The sequence below is a fragment of the Pollachius pollachius genome (genome assembly GCF_949987615.1).
Source record: "Pollachius pollachius genome assembly, chromosome: 8".
Taxonomy (NCBI): Eukaryota; Metazoa; Chordata; class Actinopteri; order Gadiformes; family Gadidae; genus Pollachius; species Pollachius pollachius.
The window spans coordinates 27,084,957-27,106,872 of record NC_136941.1 but is presented as its reverse complement, the minus strand read 5'-3'; the positions used below and the strand labels follow the sequence as shown (position 1 = coordinate 27,106,872).

The 21,916-nt window shown below is 48.0% G+C and overlaps 1 protein-coding gene across 4 annotated transcripts in view; it reads right to left on the bottom strand.

Moving 5' to 3' along the window:
• LOC307079159 (uncharacterized protein) overlaps positions 1 to 21,916 on the bottom strand; it is a 221,323-nt gene that overhangs the window by 146,645 nt on the left and 52,762 nt on the right. The window contains exons 10-16 of one of the 4 annotated variants that reach the window (XM_079741277.1): positions 9,634 to 9,807; positions 8,712 to 8,885; positions 7,327 to 7,500; positions 5,942 to 6,115; positions 4,757 to 4,930; positions 4,534 to 4,580; positions 1,550 to 4,196 (exon numbers count right to left, since the gene is read on the bottom strand). In XM_079741277.1, coding sequence (XP_079597403.1) covers positions 3,649 to 4,196; positions 4,534 to 4,580; positions 4,757 to 4,930; positions 5,942 to 6,115; positions 7,327 to 7,500; positions 8,712 to 8,885; positions 9,634 to 9,807 — 1,465 coding nt within the window. In that variant the 3' untranslated portion in view covers positions 1,550 to 3,648. Of the gene's footprint in view, positions 1 to 1,549; positions 4,197 to 4,533; positions 4,581 to 4,756; positions 4,931 to 5,941; positions 6,116 to 7,326; positions 7,501 to 8,711; positions 8,886 to 9,633; positions 9,808 to 21,916 lie in introns of those variants that run through there. The other 3 variants (XM_079741278.1, XM_079741279.1, XM_079741276.1) reach the window with 3 other exon arrangements.

Genomic DNA, 21,916 nt, shown 5'->3' with positions numbered 1-21,916 from the left:
AGACAGGAAGGGGAACATGAAGAGGAAAGAATACGTTTTCTATCTACAGTGGTTTCAGTTGGCTTGCTAAGGTGAGGCCGTCCAGTACACAACACTGGACTACACAATCCAGTGACGCTGTGCAGTACTCCCAGTACTGGAACATGGCAGCACAGCCCCAGGAGGAGCCCTGACCTGAGCGCGGCCGCAGACGGCCTCGTAGACGGGGTGGAGGGCTGTGACCTGGTAGTCCAGCAGGTTGGTGGAGACCTGGGCCAGCTGGGGCTCCTCCAGGTACCAGCCCAGAGCCTGCACCTTCTGGGGGGGGTCAGGGGGGCTCCCACCGCACACACGCCCCGGGGCGGACCCCAAGGGGGCCCTAACCCCCAGATGAAGACTATCTAACCTCCCTGTATCTGGTCCTGGTACCTCCCCCCCCCCAGATGAAGACTATCTAACCCCCCTGTATCTGGTCCTGGTACCTCCCCCCCAGATGAAGACTATCTAACCCCCCTGTATCTGGTCCTGGTACCTCCCCCCCCCCAGATGAAGACTATCTAACCCCCCTGTATCTGGTCCTGGTACCTCCCCCCCCCAGATGAAGACTATCTAACCCCCCTGTATCTGGTCCTGGTCCTGGGGGGTCTCCCCAGCTCCCTGAGGTCCAGCCCGGTGCAGTCCTCCTGCTCCTTGGTGCTGATTGGTTTACGTTGAAGGTGAACAGGAAGTGACACGCCCCCGTTACCATGGCGCCCCAGGAGGGCACGAAGGAGGCGGGGCCAAAGTCAGGGCCCCCATTCATCCTGCTCCAGCTGGGAGGATGAGAGAGAGAGAGAGAGAGAGAGAGACCGGGTCAGAGCAGGTAGAGGGGAAATAGAAAATATCAACTCATCAGGTTCAAATGTGCTCATGGCTCTTAAAGGGGATGGGAGACGGCGCTCTCATTGGTTTATTGCACGTTACGCCCAAACCACACCTACGGGAAATTAGGCTACTTCAGGGCAACCCTTTTTAGATTTGCGTCGGGCGCAAGACTAATGTATCCACCATTATAATAGCAACAGAGGCAGAGCCCCGCCCACAAAGCTACTTCCGTTTTGCGCTTCTCACTTGCGTTTCAAACCGCTAAAATAGGGCTCTAGGAGTCTATCAGCGGTGTTCTGAACAAGCAGGAAGCTTTTCTGACAGTTTTTCTCAATTGTTTAAACTCGTTTTCTGAAACTATAGCTCAATTTCTCAAAACGCTAAGGACAAATCTGAAAAGAGTTTACCATTTTGTCAAAACTCCACAAATCTCTTTCAAAATGAACCACAGCACTCAATACCATGTTTTCTCATCTCAAAACAGATTTTTTTTCCACCAAAACGAGAAACACAATGATCATATGAATATCTATTAGAGAGCATCAATTAAACACTTGTGTGATACATTTAAAACACTTCCATCAAAATACTGTTTACCTTTGTTTTGACTTTGACAATACTGTGAATATATCACATCAATATTGCATTGACACAATTGTATCTCGATAGGATACAATGCATATTTGTCTATCCAATGAGCTTCAATGGGCTAAACTCACAATCCCACAGAGTCATGCTGTACACCTATAGTTGATACTGCAACATTGTTGGAGTTCTGAAAATACACCAATGTTACCAATTTTGGCAAAACTCACAGTACAGTAATTGCACTGATAAGTAAAATGAAAAACACTACAGTAAGAGAATGTTTTTTCAGGGGATTTAATGATTAAATCAGTGCACAAGTTCAAAAATGTAACTTATTTGTTACTGTAATACAGTTAAATGTTCAGCTGAACTGACTGCAAAAAAAGCTTCCCTTAGGCCAAAAAAAATAGAAAGATTATAAATGAGGTGAAGGTGAAACAGATCTACATGTGTTCGATTTCTGCTCATTTCTAAACTGTAAAGACTGCGTTGTGTATTTCTCCCTCGTAGTAGTAATTCTTGAAGTGGAATCAAATCAACTTGCCAGGTTTGGTCAGAGGGTTGAATAGCAGGTTTATTGGAGGATGTAATACAGCACAGGTACAGATTTAGGTGGGATAGTCTCAGTGTAGGAGGTGAGGAACAGTCTCCAGACGTGCTCCTTGGCTGTCGATCCCTCTTCTCACCGAACCAAAGGTTTGAGGCCAGTATTATAGGAAAGAAAGCGTGAATAACAAAATAACAGTGTCTCCCTTGATAAGGTATATGGCGGCCCTGGCTATGTCCCAGACGACCGGGTTGGTTCGTCCTTGTTGGGACATCACAAATGATGGAATGGAATGTTGGAAATAACACCTCGTACAGTAGGAGAGGCACTGGCCTGGTCCTAGACTAAGAGATGTGAACACAGAGAGGCATTAAAATACACCAACATTCTACATTCCTCCCTCTCCATCATATTAAACGTAGTTTAAAGATCACCCTTTAAAATGACAATTCAGTGGATCTACTGGTAAGAAATGAACAATTATCTAAATCAACAAAATGAAGCATAAAAGGCAATAGCAAACATAAAAAAGTATACTCATCAATCACAAGTAAACCAGGTGTAGGCTAATTAAAAAATAAAAAACTCATTAGGTTACTCATGATTAAACCAAAACAGATTTTAAATTGTAAAATAAAGGAAATGGACTGTCCAGACACCTCCCTCTGCTGGGCGGTGAAGCTCCACCTTTCTCTGACAGCTCTCTCTGTCCCCAGCAGAAAAGTGGTTCTGTTAGTCTAACAACATTAAAGGGCCCAGAGGAAGGCTTAGCCTTAGAAACGTTGGGGAGTTTGGGGCACCAGACCTTGGGACGGGGTGGGCTCTCTAACACAGCTACCCTGAGGGGGGGCAACAAGATCGGGTCAGTCCCCGGGGGGGTTGGTTGGGGGGTCGGTCATCCGGTGAAACACACAGGGAGATAACTCGATGACCACATAGAGCATAATAACGGAAAGGACAAACGGCAGAGCCATTTGGACTATCTGAGAAAACATAGAGCCACCCAACCCGCTGAGCCATCCCACACATGTAAATCAGTCTGTATCCCACCTCCATCCTGATCAGGCCAGAGCAGCTCATCTCCAACACAGCAGAGCTCACCTGAGGCCTCTTCTATGCTCTCACACATGACTCAAGGGTTCTGCCAGTTGAGTTTCAACAGGAGAGAAGTGAGCGAGACCAGTTGGTAATCGGGTGTCTCACCCTCCCCCCCCCTCCCCAAGCCCCCCTCACACACCCTTCATGTGTGTGTGTGTGTGGGCGCATGGTTGTGTCATGTATGCATTATGTAATGCATACATACATGTACTGCATTAAGTGTTATGTATGTGCACGCGTGTGTGTTAATATATGAGAGTGTTGAGAGAGAGAGAGAGAGAGAGACTATAACTGACACAGAGACACTGAGGCCCCTAACCCAGAACACAGGGACCCTCAGAACCCCACTGTGTGTGTGTGTGTGTGTGTGTGTGTGTGTGTGTGTGTGTGTGTGTGTGTGTGTGTGTGTGTGTGTGTCTGTCTACACCCTCAACCCCCCCCAACTCCCACTCAGAGACACTGAGGCCCCGCCGACCCCCGAGGACCCTACCCAGCACCCTTCGTGTGTGTGTGTGTGTGTGTGTGTGTGTGTGTGTGTGTGTGTGTGTGCGTGCGTGCGTGCGTGCGTGTGTCTACAACCAACAGAGAGACGCTGAGGACCCCCATACCCAGACCCCCGGGAGGAGGTCCTCCTGGGTGAAGGAGGACCAGAAGGTGTGGAGGTGTGTCAGTGTGTCTGAGGACCCTCCTCCACCTGGGGACACTCTGTAGAAGGACAGAGAGCCAGCAGGCCGGTCCAGATACACTCCTACTCTGGTGGAGCCAGCGGGGCGGAGAGGGAGGACTGTTACTGTACCGTTGTACTGGGCATAGTAACCATCATCATCACAATAAAGACACCAGGACTTGTTGTTCCCTCCAAGCCTGCTGTCACCACCCTCTCCTCTCCTTGTGATTCCTCTGTATGTCACTCCTATAACAACACCTCCTTCCCTCTCTACCTCCCAGTAACAGCGGCCAGTCAGAGCCTCTCTACCCAACACCTGGGGCCAGGAGTCAAATCTCTCTGGGTGATCCGGATACGACTGGTCCTCTCCAACCCCCGTCACCTTCCTGTTGTCCTCAGACAGAGAGAGGTCTCTGTGGGCCGTGTTGGGGTCCAGTGTGAGTTCACAGGCATCTGAGGGAGAACCAGACATGATGAGCTGCTGAACCGCTCTTCATCCTCATCATCATCACTGGTACTGTTCTCCTGAACATGACATGTGAGGGGGGGGGGGGGGGGTCATGTGATGTTATAGTAACGCTATTGCTTCAGACTCCGCCTTCACCCCCCCCCCCTCCCCCGAGCCCAGATGTTATCTTCATGATGATTGGACAGTATTAATATATGGAAGATACATGATGTCAGCCATCATCCTCATTCCCAGTAGGATCTGATCTCACTTCCTGCTGTGTGGATGGACTTTCCATCTCAGTAGTGAGTGTGTGATGTGATGAATCAAACAGACACTTACACTTCTTTAGAGCTGGTTTCAGCCTCCACACTCCACCGTGCTCCACACTGGGGGAGAAACAAAGTGAGAGCAGCATGTTGAAACATTCACCTTCATCATCTGCCGTCTCATCACGTTCTACACAACATGAGTGACAGCTGCCTCTTCCAACCACTTCATCTACCAGCGGCTTGAATCCTCGTAGGAGACTTTGTCCCTGAGTGGTGAGCTGTCCTCTCCATACCTGAGAGTGTCCAGTCTCCAGTGTGGATCCTCCAGTCCAGCAGAGAGCAGCGCAGCTCCAGAGTCTCCTGGGTGATTGTAGCTCAGGTCCAGCTCTCTCAGATGGGAGGGGTTGGAGCTCAGAGCTGAGGCCAGAGAAGAACAGCCTTTCTGTGTGACCAGGCAGCCAGACAAGCTACACACACACACACACACACACACACACACACACACACACACACACACACACACTTTATTATATTTATTCTGGTTGAGAGCAGTTCATACTAAAGTTACCACATTTATAAAGTGTATTCATTCCATTTGGAGGACAAGGAGACAGGAAGAGGAAGTTGGGAGATGACATCATCACAGACATCAGAACTTCCTTCACTTGGATGTGAAACAGGATCATAAACAAATGCTCCTTTCTCAATAGCTACAACTCAATGAGATATTGTTTGGTTAGAGTCAGGAGAAGTCCGCTGTGTTTGGTACGCTGAGACCGTTTCTTCACAGGTTCTAACATTTTGTAGAACCAGGGAGAGTTTTGTCAGCAGGCAAAAGAGCAACAGAAAGGCATCGGACATGGGCAGCACTACACCAAACTAATGTGAAGTTAATAAAGTCCATCTTTAATGTTCAATATGATTCACTTTACCACGGCCAGTGATGTTCTATGGTGAGGTGTACATTATATTTAGATCACAGCACAGCTAAAGCCTCATCCCCATGTCTACACTAATGACAACTCCTCAGCTCACATCTGCTGACCAGAGTTACATAACATATAACATACATAACATACTAGTAGTTAACAGGTCAACCCCTAACCCTCACATCAGCTGGCCAGAGCTACATAACATATAACATACATAACATACTAGTAGTTAACAGGTCAACCCCTAACCCTCACATCAGCGGTCCAGACTTACATAACATATAACAAACATAACATACGAGTAGTTAACAGGTCAACCCCAAACCCTCACATCAGCTGGCCAGAGCTATGTAACATATAACAAACATAACATACTAGTAGTCAACAGGTCAACCCCTAACCCTCACATCAGCTGGCCAGAGCTACATAACATATAACATGCATACCGTCTTGTGTGTTCTTTTCGATAACGGTCCAACTAGTCGTGGACCATCCCTTACATATTAAACAACCCCAAGACCCAGTTTAAAGTGGCTGAAAACTGACCTGAGAGTTTCCAGTGTACAGTGTGGACTCCGCAGTCCAGCAGAGAGCAGCTTCACTCCTGAGTCCTGCAGATCATTGGTACTCAGGTCCAGCTCTCTCAGACTAGAGGAGTTGGAGCTGAGAACTGAGGCCAGAGCTTCACAGCATCTCTCTGACAGATCACAGCCCTTCAGCCTTCACACAAAATAAAGAGAACAGGTTAGGAACTGTGATTAAAATAACTTACATCTTCAACTTATTACATAATGAAGAAATTGTGGTTATTCAAATTGGGTGTAAAATGTATAACAATAAGATAGTTATTTTGCAGCATTTGAAAAGTCGTTTGTATATTAAAATTACTTTTTGTTGTAGTATTATGTATATTATGTATTGTAATGTTATCAGTTAATCTAAAGCGATGTTTTGTAGATTATTAGAAGTTTTATTCCAATATTATGTATAGTGTGTTGGGAGGAGAATAAACATCATAGCGATCAGGAAAACACCTTGCGAGCACGAGAACTAAAGGTACGGCCACACTGAACGCGTTACGCGAGTTTGATTAGGCCTAACCTGCCGCTTCATCATTGTGTCACAAAAATGGTTCAACGCGCCTACGGAGCTAGATGAGCCCGCCCAAAACTTATTTTACCCCGCTACTTTTCATTTGCTCCACAAACATGGCTGAGATCACCACCATCGCTGTGCTGTATTTGTTGTGGGAGTTCGAGGAGAGTAGGAAACCCAAACGCCGTCGTGTTTGGGTGCATGACATCCTCCGTAGGCGCTCACAGCTGGGTGAGTTTCACCACCTCCTCCAGGAACTCCGCCTGGATGACGGCCGGTTCCAGCGGTATTTTGGGCTGACTGGGGCCATGTTCGATGACCTGCTAGCCCGGGTAGGTGCCAGGATCTCCCGTCAGGACACCAACTACAGGCGCTCCATATCAGCTGCGGAGCGCCTGTCCTCCGTCACTCTGCCAGTGACGTCGGGTCAAGCTCAACGCTGATTGGCTATCGCGGCTAAGCGTCACGCGTAGGAGCGTAAAAAGTTCAGTTTTTTTAACTCCGCACATAGGTGCGTTGGGCACGTAGGTGCGCTGGGCGTGTTATTTAGGTGCGTAAAACGCGTCTAACACGCCTAAAGCGCTACTTTTAGCGCGTGTAACGCATCTGCGCCCCAAAAACCAATGGTTCCCAATGCAAAAATGCAGATTTTCTACGCCTTTAACGAGCATGAAGCGTTCAGTGTGGCCGTACCTTTAGACAGCATTTGTGCGCTTGGGGATGTCAGTTTCGTGCTGCTTCACTTTACGTGCACACTTTTATGGATGTAAATATGTTAAATGACTTCTGATATTGCACCTTGTGGTGTATCTGTTTGACCATTGGGTAAAACTGACCTGAGGGTTTCCAGTGTACAGTGTGGACTCCCCAGTCCAGCAGAGAGCAGCTTCACTCCTGAATCCTGCAGATCATTGGTACTCAGGTCCAGCTCTCTCAGACTAGAGGAGTTGGAGCTGAGAACTGAGGCCAGAGCTTCACAGCATCTCTCTGACAGATCACAGCCCTTCAGCCTTCACACAAAACAAAGAGAACAGGTTAGGAACTGTGATTAAAATAACTTACATCGTAAACTTATTACATATTGAAGAAATTGTGGTTATTCAAATTGGGTGTAAAATGTATAACAATAAGATAGTTGTTTTGCAGCATTTGAAAAGTCGTTTGTATATTAAAATTACTTTTTGTTGCAGTATTATGTATATTATGTATTGTAATGTTATCAGTTAATCTAAAGCGATGTTTTGTAGATAATTAGAAGTTTTATTCCAATATTATGTATAGTGTGTTGGGAGGAGAATAAACATCATAGCGATCAGGAAAACACCTTGCGAGCACGAGAACTAAAGGTACGGCCACACTGAACGCGTTACGCGAGTTTGATTAGGCATAACCTGCCGCTTCATCATTGTGTCACAAAAATGGTTCAACGCGCCTACGGAGCTAGATGAGCCCGCCCAAAACTTATTTTACCCCGCTACTTTTCATTTGCTCCACAAACATGGCTGAGATCACCACCATCGCTGTGCTGTATTTGTTGTGGGAGTTCGAGGAGAGTAGGAAACCCAAACGCCGTCGTGTTTGGGTGCATGACATCCTCCGTAGGCGCTCACAGCTGGGTGAGTTTCACCACCTCCTCCAGGAACTCCGCCTGGATGACGGCCGGTTCCAGCGGTATTTTGGGCTGACTGGGGCCATGTTCGATGACCTGCTAGCCCGGGTAGGTGCCTGGATCTCCCGTCAGGACACCAACTACAGGCGCTCCATATCAGCTGCGGAGCGCCTGTCCTCCGTCACTCTGCCAGTGACGTCGGTTCAAGCTCAACGCTGATTGGCTATCGCGGCTAAGCGTCACGCGTAGGAGCGTAAAAAGTTCAATTTTTTGAACTCCGCACATAGGTGCGTTGGGCACGTAGGTGCGCTGGGCGCGTTATTTAGGTCCGTAAAACGCGTCTAACACGCCTAAAGCGCTACTTTTAGCGCGTGCAACGCATCTGCGCCCCAAAAACCAATGGTTCCCAATGTAAAAATGCAGATTTTCTACGCCTTTAACGAGCATGAAGTTTTCAGTGTGGCCGTACCTTTAGACAGCATTTGTGCGCTTGGGGATGTCAGTTTCGTGCTGCTTCACTTTACGTGCACACTTTTATGGATGTAAATCTGTTAAATGTCTTCTGATATTGCACCTTGTGGTGTATCTGTTTAACCATTGGGTAAAACTGACCTGAGAGTTTCCAGTGTACAGTGTGGACTCCCCAGTCCAGCAGAGAGCAGCTTCACTCCTGAATCCTGCAGATCATTGGTACTCAGGTCCAGCTCTCTCAGACTAGAGGAGTTGGAGCTGAGAACTGAGGCCAGAGCTTCACAGCATCTCTCTGACAGATCACAGCCCTTCAGCCTTCACACAAAACAAAGAGGACAGGTTAGGAACTGTGATTAAAATAACTTACATCGTAAACTTATTACATATTGACGAAATTGTGGTTATTCAATATTGGGTGTAAAATGTATAACTATATGAAATTTGTTGTGAAGAGGCGGCAGTAGCTCAGGAGGGAATAGCGGGTTGGCTGGTAACCTGGAGGTTGTTGGTTCAATCCCCGCTCCTCCTAGCTGAGTGTTGAGGTGTGCTTGAGCAAGGCACCTGACCCTAACTGCTCCCGACGAGCTGGCTGTCGCCTTGCATGGCTGACTCCGCGGTCGGTGTGTGAATGTGTGCGTGAATGTGAGGCAATATTGTAAAGCGCTTTGGGTGGCCAAAGGTTAGAAAAGAGCTATATTAATGCAGTCCATTTAAAATTGTTTTGCTGTGTTTGGAAATCGTTTTTTCTATTAATATTACTTTTTGTTGCAGTAGTATGTAATGTATTGTAATACATGTTATTAGTTCATCTAAAGCATTGTTTTGCGTATAATTAGAAGTTTTATTCCAATATTATGCATATTGTGTTTAGAGGAGAATAAATATCATAGCGATCAGGAAAACACTTTGCGAGCACAAGAACTAAGAAAGCATTTGTGCGCTTAGGGATGTCAGTTGCTTGCTGCTTCACTTTATGTGTGCACTTTTATGGAGGTAAATCTGTTAAATGTCTTCTGATATTGCACCTTGTGGTGTAACTGTTTGACCATTGGGTAAAACGGACCTGAGAGTTTCCAGTGTACAGTGTGGACTCCCCAGTCCAGCAGAGAGCAGCTTCACTCCTGAATCCTGCAGATCATTGATACTCAGGTCCAGCTCTCTCAGACTAGAGGAGTTGGAGCTGAGAACTAAGGCCAGAGCTTCACAGCATCTCTCTGACAGATGACAGCCCTTCAGCCTTTACCCAAAATAAAGAGAACATGTCAGGAACTGTGATTAAAATAACATACATCTTTAAGTTATTCAATAATGAAGGAATGTTATTAGTTTAACAAAAAAAACTAAATAATTAGATGTATAAATGAATACTCCTATATTCTCTTTTTCTGAATATTCTCTTATGCATACAATAATACATTACACGTTAATAGGACACCTACAGAGATGTTTTGTGTATTATTATAACTAGTATGTTTATTCTGTTATGAGCAGAATAGTAATACATGTTGTAATGAACCTACAGAAATCTTTTTCATATTATTTTAACCTTATATTCCAGTTTTATTTATATTGTGTAGTGTGTATTGTAATAGATGTTATTAGTGAACCTACAGAGATATTTTGGAGGCTTTGACCACTGGCAGCAGCCTGAGAAGACCATCTTCTGAAGCAGAGTATTTTTTCAGGTCAAACACGTCCAGCTCCTCTTCTGATGTCAGTAAGATGAAGACCAGAGCTGACCACTGAGCAGGGGAGAGAGATTCTCCGGAGAGACTTCCTGATGTCAGGTACTGTTGGATCTCGTTCACTAGAGAACAGTCGTTCAGCTCATTCAGACAGTGGAACAGATTGATGCTTCTCTCTGGAGATAGGTCTCCTTTTATCTTCTCCTTGATGTAAGACACTGTTCCCTTATTGGTCTTTGAGCTGCTTCCTGACAGTCGCAACAGACCTGTTTTAATCTGAGTGGTCACTGATCTTTTTTTCTGTCCCAGCAGACCGCGTAGGACAATCTGATTGGTCTCCAGAGAGAGGCCCAGGAGGAAGCGGAGGAACAAGTCCAGGTGTCCGTTCTCTCTCTGTAAGGCCTTGTCCACAGCACTCTGGTAGAAGAGGAGTTTATCTTTCCTGGAGGTTGGTGGTTCTTCTGAGAGCAGATTGACACCAGTATCGATAAAGGACAGAAAGATATAAAGGGCAGCCAGAAACTCCTGGATGCTCAGATGGACAAAGCAGAACACCTTGTCCTGGTACAGCCCACACTCCTCTTTAAAGATCTGGGTGAACACTCCTGAGTACACTGAGGCTGCTCTGATATTGATGTCACACTCTGCCATATCTGCCTCGTAGAAGATCACGTTCCCTTTCTCCAGCTGGTTAAAAGCAAGTTTTCCAAGAGAAACAATGATCTCCCTGCTCTCTAAACTCCAGTCCGGATCTGTTTCAGCCCTCCCATGGTACTTCCTGTCCCCCTGTATGGACTGAACCCTCAGGAAGTGGCTGTACATCTGAGTCACGGTCTTGGGCATCTCTTCGATCTGGGATTTTTTGAAGATGTCTTCCAGAACTGAAGCAGTGATCCAACAGAAGACTGGGATGTGACACATGATGTGGAGGCTTCTTGATTTCTTGACGTGGGAGATGATTGTGGTGGCCAGCGTCTCCTCTCGGAATCTCTTCCTGAAGTACTCCTCCTTCTGTTGGTCGGAGAACCCCCTCACCTCTGTCACCATGTCAACACACTCAGCAGGGATCTGATTGGCTGCCGCAGGGCGTGTGGTTATCCAAATGCGAGCAGAGGGAAGCAGGTCGCCCCTGATGAGGTTTGTCAGCAGCACGTCCACCGAGGTGGACTTTGTGACATCATTCCATATCGGGTTGTTCTGGAAGTCCACAGGAAGTCGACACTCATCCAGACCATCCAAGATGAAGACAACTTGGAACCGGTCGAATCTGCAGATTCCTGCTTCTTTGGTCTCACTAAAGAGGTGATGAAGAAGTTCCACCAAGCTAAACTCTTTCCCTTTCAGTAAATTCAGCTCTCTGAAAGTGAGGAGAAATGTGAAGTGTATGTCCTGGTTGGTTTTCCCTTCAGCCCAGTCCAGAATGAACTTGTGTGTTAAGACGGTTTTACCAATGCCGGCCACTCCAGTTGTCATTATTGTCCTGATTGGTTGATCGTTTCCAGGTAAGGGTTTAAAGATGTCTTCACATCTGATTGGTGTTTCTTCCTTGGCTGGTTTCCTGGAAGCTGTTTCAATAAGTCTGACCTCATGTTCCTTGTTGACCTCTCCACTGCCTCTCTCTGTGATGAAGATCTCTGTGTAGAAGTCGTTCAGATCTGTTCGCTTTCCTGCTTTAGCGATTCCCTCAAACAGACACCGTAACTTCTTCTTCAAATGAGACTTGATTTTATGCTTGCAATCGACAGCATCAGATCCTAAATGAGAAAACAACAGATGACATCAGTTAGTGATCAGTGGAACCAGGTCAATATTTCCTGTTAAATTACCAACTTCATGATATTTAGTGGCTTCATTACTTGGTGGTCGGAAAAGCTGGTTGTGAAGGACTGCTTGAACAGATTCAAAATGGTAAGGACTATTATTTCTGCAGCAATATGATTGTTCTAATGATAGTAATAATGATAGTGAATCAGTGTAAAGTGATTTGCTATGCTGATACAACAAGACAGGGTTTCATCACTTCCACTGAGTTGTTCTGCTGTTGGTCACCAGTATAATGTTTAACGTTAATGTGGCTTCATAACTTGTGGTCGGAGAAGCTGGTCGTGACAAAGACTGCATGTTTCATATTCAAAATGTTCAGGACTTTGTTTTTTCCACAGCAATATGATTGGTCTAATGATAATAATAATGATAGTGAATAGGTGTAAAATGACATGCTGATATAACAAGATAGTGTTGCATCTCTTCCACAGAGTTATTCTGCTGTTGATCTGCAGTTTACGTTTAATATTATTAATAATAATAATAATAATAATAATAATAATAATAATTACATTTAATAACATTTTATTTCAAGGCACCTTTTATGACACCCAAGGTCCCCTTACAATTCATAAAACAATCTAGGGTCAAGAACAGCAGGAGCTGCATCCCAACAGCATGATCAAAACAAGACATAAGACCCAAGTAGGAGGGGGTAAGAACAGTGAGGAGACCCAGGTAGGAGGGGGTAAGAACAGTGAGGAGACCCAGGTAGGAGGGGGTAAGAACAGCAGTGAGGAGACCCAGGTAGGAGGGGGTAAGAACAGCAGTGAGGAGACCCAGGTAGGAGGGGGTAAGAACAGTGAGGAGACCCAGGTAGGAGGGGGTAAGAACAGTGAGGAGACCCAGGTAGGAGGGTGTAAGAACAGCAGTAAGGAGACCCAGGTAGGAGGGGGTAAGAACAGTGAGGAGACCCAGGTAGGAGGGGATAAGAACAGTGAGGAGACCCAGGTAGGAGGGGGTAAGAACAGCAGCACAACGGGGATACGAGGGGAACCCACGGTAGGGGGTCATTACAGCGAGCAGGCCAGTGGGAACACATGTGTTTTGAGGAGGGATTTCAATGTTGTCAGGGCGTCTCTTTCAGTTCAGGTCAGAGCCCTAGCACCCGCGGTGCTTAGAGCCCTAGCACCCACGGTGCTGAGAGCCCTATCACCCACGGTGCTGAGAGCCCTAGCACCACGGTGCTGAGGCGGGAGGTCGGGACGGTGAAGACCAACTGAGGATGACGAAGGGAGCGGCAGGGCCTGTCCTCCTGGAGGAGGTCGGGGAGATAAGTGGGGGCCACGTTGTGGAGGGCTTTGTCGGTGAGCAGAAGGGTTTTAAGGTCAATCCGGTGTTGGACACTGAGCCAGTGTAGTTGGACGAGAATGGGGGTGATGTGGTCGGGGGATTTGGTGCTGGTAATGATGATGTTTAACGTTCTTTAACCTGAGACCCCCACCATTACCCTACATATCCGGATCAAACCATTTAACCTGATACCCCACAACAACCCCACATACTGGATCAAACCATTTAACAAAGAAGGAAAAATTGAAAGAGGAAAAACTCAAAGAGGAAAGATTGTCTCCACATAGAAGTATGAAATGTATAAGTCTCACACTATGTAATTTAGTCTGAAGAGAACAAATAATAATCTCCTACTGCTCATCAAACTGTGTATTTCTTATCTGTTTTCAAGATAAGAGTCTCTTACCGCCCCCCAGTGTGTCGGCCATTTCCTCCTGGTTCATCTCCATCAGGCAGAGCTTTGTGATGTCCACCACTCCCTCTATGGCGCGCCTCCTCTGCTCCTCCTTCTTACCATCCACCTCCTCCTCCTCCACTCTCTGACCCTCTGAGCATTGTGGGTAATCTGAGAAGAGAACCCTCCAGAGCTTCTTCAGCTCCTTGTCTAGAAAAGCGTGTGCGTTCTCCTCAGCCCTCTGGAAAAGAACAAACATCAAGGAGAACTTAACTGAACTAACTGAGACATCAGAAGCATCTGTCCTGGATCCACGTCCCGCTGGACAAGAGATGCTTTCTAATGTCCAAGGAGAGCTGAAGTCAAACGTCTTGGTGGACATTTACACACCTTGATCAGCTCTGTTTGATGCTGCTGTAGAGACTGAGTGCTGGTAACCTTTGACCTCTCCTGGTGCCTGTGGGGAACACACACACACACACACACACACACACACACACACAGACCCACACACACACAAACACAATTCTATTTCCCCAGACTTGTAGATATCAGTATCAGTAGAGTCTGATAACAACCAACTGGTCTGTTTTCATCGTCTGTTTGAACCCCCTACCTCTCCTCTCTGGAGGGGCGTCCATCTTTAAAATCCCATGGTATACCCATAGAGTGGTCACTCTTCATGGACACACAGCTGGGTCCGGGGGAGTCTGCTCTGTGCTGCTTCTCTGGGCTTCAACACACACACACACACACACACACACACACACACACACACACACACACACACACACACACACAGCTTTTACTCAGACTAATGATGGAGTCATGATGTATCAATGCTGAGCTCTGAGATGGACAACAGTCACAGACAGAGAGATCCTCTTCTTACCTCTTAGCTTTGCTCCGGCGGCCATGTTCCCCAGACAGAGTGGTCTTAGAGGCAGGACCCCCCTCCTCTCTCTCCTCATCCATAGTAGACTGGAGACCTGGACACAAACACAACTCCATTCTGTTTCTACTGGCACTCTGCGTTGGTTTACTCTCTGCTTTTATATGAGCTGTGTATTCCGCTCACAGGGGGCCGTTATCTCTGTTAACTTTGGACAAGACGCAGACGCAGATTCATAGACGCAGATTCATAGACCTTCTCAATCCCAGACGTTTCTCATATACTCTTTAATAACGTATCATCATTCAACACAGAAGGTCTCAAAAGGCTACAAAATGTGTCTGATAAGATCAAGTTCACCGTGTGGATATCATACCAACTGCTCCCTGTGCTGGTTAAACCGCTCTGAAGGCAGGACCATACATGGACTTCCTCATGTGGTGACATCACAACCAGATCTGTGAGGCAGGCCCACAGAGAACAAGACCCGGTAAGAGAAGACGTTTAAACACCTTCACAAAGCAAGATGGCCTTCTTACTGTCTAAATAATGTTATCATAATACCGCACTACAAATATAACAGCTGTACTTTCTGTCCTAAGTACCTTTAAAGTCACCCAAGGACACACAAGAAGAAAAAGTAATTATTAACTTCAACCAAACGCTTGGCTCCAGACTGGAAGGTTCTGGGTTCGATCCCCAAAGCCCACAGTCTAACACGTGATATTCTACAGAGCAGGAATCTTAAAAATGTTCAACCTACTGATAAGATTCAAAGTTATTTGTATCTATGATCTATCACAGATAAGAGTGGACTACACTATCTTTGTCTTCTTCCTACAGTAATAAAGTGAGCCACACCACACCATCCAACTCATAACAAGGAAATGGTGAACCAACCAGTTGAACCAGTTCCCCTCCCAGTTCATACTCCTCCCAGACTAACCTCTTATAGGTGGCTGATCCATGACCTCATTCATTGATGAATAGTAATCACTGTTTTAAATATGAAGAATGGACAGAGAGCTCTGAGCTCTGTCCACTCTGAGTACAGAATACTCAGAGTGCACAGAGTACTCAGAGTGCACACAGTACTCAGAGTTCACACACACACACACACAAAAGAAAAAAAGTCACAAACGGTCTACTCTTCTGCAGTCTGGGATTCATTCAACAACAGTGGTAGTAAAGTGGAACATTTTGCTAGGTCCGTTTTGAAACCCTCGAAAAGGTGCACTGCAATACCACCTGCTGGTGAGAGGATGTCAGTGTGATTGGCTGAGCTGAAGAACACGAACCAGTCGTGACCAGGGACTTCTGTGTTGAGGTGGTCGCGGCCGTGTTAATTCACCTTGAAGGTCATGTCCCTCTCATACGAGTGATGCTCTCAGATATAGAGTAGGCCTACACTACTGCAGAATGATGCAGGCCCAAAGAGAACAACACCCAGTACAAGATGACCTTTAAACACTTTCACTAACCAAGATGGCCTTCTTCCTGTTGAAATAATGTAATAATAATACCGCACTACAAATATAACAACTGTCCATTCTATCCTCAGTACCTTTAAAGTAACCACAGGACTTGTGACTTAGAACCAATTCTGAATCTGACGAAACAGTCATTATTAACCTCAACCTGACGCTTGACTCAATGCTGAAAGGTTCTGGGTTCGATCGCCAAAGCCCACAGTCTAACACGCAGCATTCTACAGAGCAGGAATCTTCAAAATTATTCAATAGCAATTTTGACAAATAGCAATGCATCCATACATTGACTAACATTTTTAACCATGTGGTTTTACAGGAAACTAACTATCAACCTATTGATAAGACTAAAAGTTATTCATATTTACGATCTATCATGAATCAGAGTGGACTACAGTACCTTAGTCGTCTTCCTGCTGTGATGAAGTGAGCCACAACAAACCGTCTGACTCATATCAAGGAAATGATATGAAAGGAAATGATATGAACTTTGATAGGATTCAAAGTTATTCATATTTATGATCTATCACGGATAAGAGTGGACTACAGTATCTTAGTCTTCTTCCTGATGGACCAGTTCCCCTCCCAGTTCAAACTCCTCCCAGACTAACCTTGAATAGTCGGCTGATCCATGACCTCACTCAGTGTTAAATAATAATCAGCTTAATGAAACATGGACAGCTCTGAGCTCTGTCCACTCTGAGTACAGAATACTCAGAGTGGACAGATTACTCAGCGTACACAGTACTCAGAGTACACAGAGTACTCAGAGTGAACACACACACAGACACACACACGGACGCCACCGTGGGCGTTGAGGCTCTCGTACCTCTGGAATCTCCCGACACCATTACAGGTCTTACTTCACTGGACGCCATTTTATGTATTGGCAGTTTAGGTGTCATGACGCTGGTGACGGTGTTGTCTCTTCACCCTGCTCCACCTAGGGAACACAACACAATGATAACCTCACTTTAGTACACAATACAACACAACGATGATCTCACTTTAGTACACAATACAACACAACGATGATCTCACTTTAGTACACAATACAACGATGACCTCACTTTAGTACACAATACAACACAACGGTGATCTCACTTTAGTACACAACACAATGATGATCTCACTTTAGTACACAACACAATGATGATCTCACTTTATTACATAACACAATGATGATCTCACTTTAGTACACAATACGATGATGATCTCACTTTAGTACACTCTTTTGACGTCAGGAGACAAGATGGAGGCCGGTGTTGTGGCAGTTTGTACAGTTGGTGTTGTGGTGCTCCTGGTCTCTGGCGGGAACCCAGGCTGCAACTACTGGGGCTTTCCACAGCCAACACTCAGCACACCATGTGACCCAGGCAGCCAATCAGGTCACCCAGGCAGTTTCCAAACCAGATCAGTCCTGGGCCAGCAGCCATCTTGGTTCTACACTCTAGCTGGGTGGGGAACTGAATAAGGATTCATACATTATATTATTTAATCTGCAGAAAGATTATATCTCTGTTTTCTTGATGTTAAACAAGACATAGTATGGTGTTTTCCCAAAAGTAAACAAAGTATTTGACTTCCACAAAACATGTTTTTGAAGCTGTTTGCCTGAAATAGCTTTTAGGAAAAAAGAATTCTCCTACTAGTATTCCCCTCTGTTTCAGTCCCTTCAGAATGCACTGTTTCTGGTTTCTGTAGCTTTAATGTAAATGAGCTGCTGCCCATTGACCAATGAGCTGTCAGACTGAACCACAGCATGGAGGAGAAGAGATTGTTGCCGTTTGCGGACTCCTGGAGCGCTATATCTATATAATATAATATAATAATATTATACATGGGTATTCATATAATATTATATCTAATATCAAGGCCAAAAGCTATGTGCACCTTGGATGATATTGTGAATCATAAAGACTGCGTCTGACGTCTCCACAACAAGTAATGACTCGTAGTGGGGGATATCTCGGCCATGGTTGAGAAGAATTGGGGGAAAGGAACTTTGGCCTTTACTCTCTGAAGTCCATGAACCGCGACATGGAGGAGAAAGGGATTGTCAGCCAAGCTCACACACACATACACACACACACACACACACACAGATCTGACTGGGGATAGGAGAGGTTAATTCACTTGAGGTGGCGAACAGGTTATGTTTTTAAACTGTTTATTCTCTTGCCAGAAGGACTATCTAGACTAGGCTACTTATAAATATTGGTGAATATTTTTACTTTTATTTAATTTATTTTACCCAAAAACTATATTCAGGGCTAATTAAATAAGATCCGGGGCTTTAGCCGCGAATAAAACAGCATAGTGACGCCCCTGGGTTCTGGGTTCAGGGTCTGTGTTTAGGATGTCTGGGTTTAGGTTCTGGGTTCAGGGCCTTATCGACCAGGTAAACACGCGTCCTGCCGTCCTCTGAGCTCCAGGAAACGCACCAAGTTCCAGGTGGTTCATATTTAGCTCTGACATCGTTCGCTCAATACATTCTTGATCCAAAATTTGACGGCAGCTGACCTCAGATCTGGTGAATTGGGCTTTGATTTCTTTCACTTCATACGTTTTGACCAATCCGGTTGCTGGAGGCAGAGTTATTTGCAGACAAACTAGACCAGCACATGAACATTTTAGCCCCTTTTTGAAAACATTTTTTCTCCTTCCTCTGGAGCTGCGGGTTCAAGTGCAATTACAGCACCCAATTTCTCTTCAGTCGGCTTTGGAGATGGCCGTGGAGAGGGAAATCGTGTGGGGCGCGGTCACTGAGGGGGGCCCGAGAGGGAGTTATCTGGCAGGGGGAGCAGCCCGGGGCCCGGTGGCGGAGGAAAAGCCGGCGTGGGCGACAGAAATTACGGAACTGATAAGGGCCGTATCACTGCAGCCGTCACGCATTCGACAGCGTCCCGACCAAAGAGCCTGTTGGGGGTGTGGCCAACCCGGACATTTGGTCAGAGATTGCAACACACGCGCGGGTCCGGGAAACGCCACAGGGCCCGCACAGGGGGGGATGTGCGGACCTTAAACAGTTCTTCCCCCGCTCCCCCCGCCCCAGCTGTTCCAGAAACGGCCACGTCAGCACAGGCGGGGGAGCCAAGACCCACTTCCCCCAGAAGCAGACGTCATCGAAGCTTCAAGGACGGCGATGGTGGTGGGTCGACTCGGTGACGGGGATTCATGCTATGTTCCTGTGGCCGTGGAGGGGGTGCCGTGTTCGGCCCTGGTGGATACAGGTTCATCAGTGACGGTGCTCAGACCAGACGTGTGCCCGGAGTGGATTCGGTTGGAGCCCACTGACGTGCAGCTGCGCACGGCCACAGGGGGGCTGGCCCCGATGAAAGGTACGGGGCTACTTACATTGACTGTGGGGGGAAAGGACGTACGTCACCCAGTGTGGGTAGCAGCGGTGCAGGACCCATGTATTCTGGGCTGTGACTTTTTGAAGGCCACAGGTTGCCGACTCGATCTGGACGGGGGCACGGTGAGCTTCCGAGGGGGTCCTGTGATCGCTTTGTTGCCCACTGGCTCAGGTTCGGGGCCGCCCGTGGGGTCCATCTCGCCGGCAGTATGTGCAGTAGAGCCCGAAGTCAGCGATCCCCTACCCGTGGCGTCCGTAACCTTTCCCAGGACTTATGTGCCCCAAGCAGCCCAGGCCAAGTCACGACGACTGAAGGGGGGGGCGTCGCCGCCGACCGTGAGGGAGATATGGCTAAAGAACCGGGAGGGGCTGGACGACCAGCAGCAGGAGCGGTTGGGGCAGTTACTGCTGGAGTTCCAGGACAGTTTTGCTATGGGGGAGGATGACGTGGGCCGGACTCCCTTGGTGCTTCACGAGATCGACACTGGGGAGGCCAGGCCTATCAAGTGTCGGCCGCGTCGTCTCCCTTTGGCACGTCAGGAGGCGTGTGACCAAGCGGTGGAGGACATGCTGCAGGCAGGCGTAATTGAGCCTTGTGACAGTCCTTGGGCGTCCGCTGTCGTCATGGTCCCCAAAAAGAACGGCACCTGGCGGCTCTGCCCGGACTACAGGCCGGTGAATGGGGCAACCAAAAAAAGATTTGTACCCGCTGCCGCGCATCGACGAGTCCCTGGACTTAGTCTCGGGATCGTCCTGGTTCTCTGCCTTGGACCTCCGCAGTGGGTACTACCAGGTGCCCCTCTCCCCAGAAGCAAGACCCAAGACAGCGTTCTGCACAGGCCGGGGTTTGTGGCAGTTCCAAGTCCTTAGTTTTGGACTGTGTAACGCTCCAGCCACCTTCGCCCGCCTGATGGACCGGGTTTTGTCAGGCATCCCCCGCCAAAAGTGTCTGGTATACCTGGACGATATCTTGGCGCATGGCAGTGCCTTTGACTCCGCCCTTGAGTCCCTGCGCCGGGTGCTGAAACGGATCCGTGCAGCGGGCCTGAAGCTGCATCCAGATAAGTGTCACTTCATGCGCAGAGAGGTACAGTTCTTGGGGCACACAGTGGGGGGGGAGGGCATCCGCACAATGGAAGCGAAAGTGCAGGCGGTTGCAGACTGGCCCACCCCGGCTAATCAGAGGCAGCTCAAGAGCTTCCTGGGCCTGGCTTCCTATTACCGGAAGTTTGGGCGGGGTTTTTCATGCTTGGCTGCTCCTCTTTACAGGCTGCTACAAAAGCACAGTGTTTTCCTGTGGACTGAGCAGTGCCAGGGGGTGTTCACCAGCCTTCAGCGTGTCCTGAGCGAGTCCCCCGTGCTGGCCCCAGCTGACCCCTCGCTGCCGTTCATGCTGGACACCGATGCTAGTGGCGTCGGGGTGGGAGGGGTGCTCTCCCAAGTGGGGCCCGATGGAGAGAGAGTGGTGGCGTACTTTAGCCAGGCCTTTAACAAGGCGGAGCGGCGTTACTGCGTTACCCGCAGAGAGCTTTTGGCCGTAGTGCTCTCCATCCGTCACTTCAGGTACTACCTCTGCGGCCTGCCTTTTACAGTGAGGACTGACCACTCTGCTCTCCAGTGGCTCATGACCATCAAAGAGCCGGAAGGGCAGGTGGCCAGGTGGTTGGAGGAACTCCAGGCCTACATCTTCCGAGTGGAACACCGGGCTGGAGCCCGACACACCAACGCCGATGCACTCTCTCGGCGGCCCTGCGCTGCCGAGGGGTGTCGCTGCTGCGAGAGGAAGGAGGCCCGCGAGAGAGAGCTGCGGGCAGAGGAGGAGGGATGCGCCGCGGTGCATCAGTTGGAGGTCATCTGCCGAGGGTTGGAGACCATAGATGGAGGCGATTGGAGAAAGCAGCAGGAGCAGGATACCGACCTTCAGCCGGTGTTGCAGTGGGTGGAGGTGCAGCGAAAACCACCGTGGGAGGAGGTGGCCGCCCTCTCCAGAGATGTCAAGGGACTGTGGACCAAGTTCGGGGCTCTGTGCCTCTGCCGGGGCGTGCTGCAGCAGGCCTGGAAGGAGCCGGCCACGGGCGAAGAGAGGTGGCAGGTTGTGGTTCCCAAGGGCCTACAGGGGGCTGTGCTCGAGGCCATGCATGGAGCCGCAGGGTCGGGGCACTTTGGGGTTGCTAAGACACTCCGACGCCTACGCCAGTGTTTTGACTGGGGCCGGTCCCGGAGGGATGTCGAGGACTTTTGCCGTCGGTGTGACTCCTGCACCGCACGGAAGGGCCCCACCGGGCGCTCACATGCTCCCCTTCAGCAGTTTCTGGTGGGCGCGCCTATGGAGAGGGTGGCGGTGGATGTGGTGGGGCCGCTGCCCCGCTCGGACCATGGCAACCGCTTCGTTCTCACTGCCATCGACTACTTC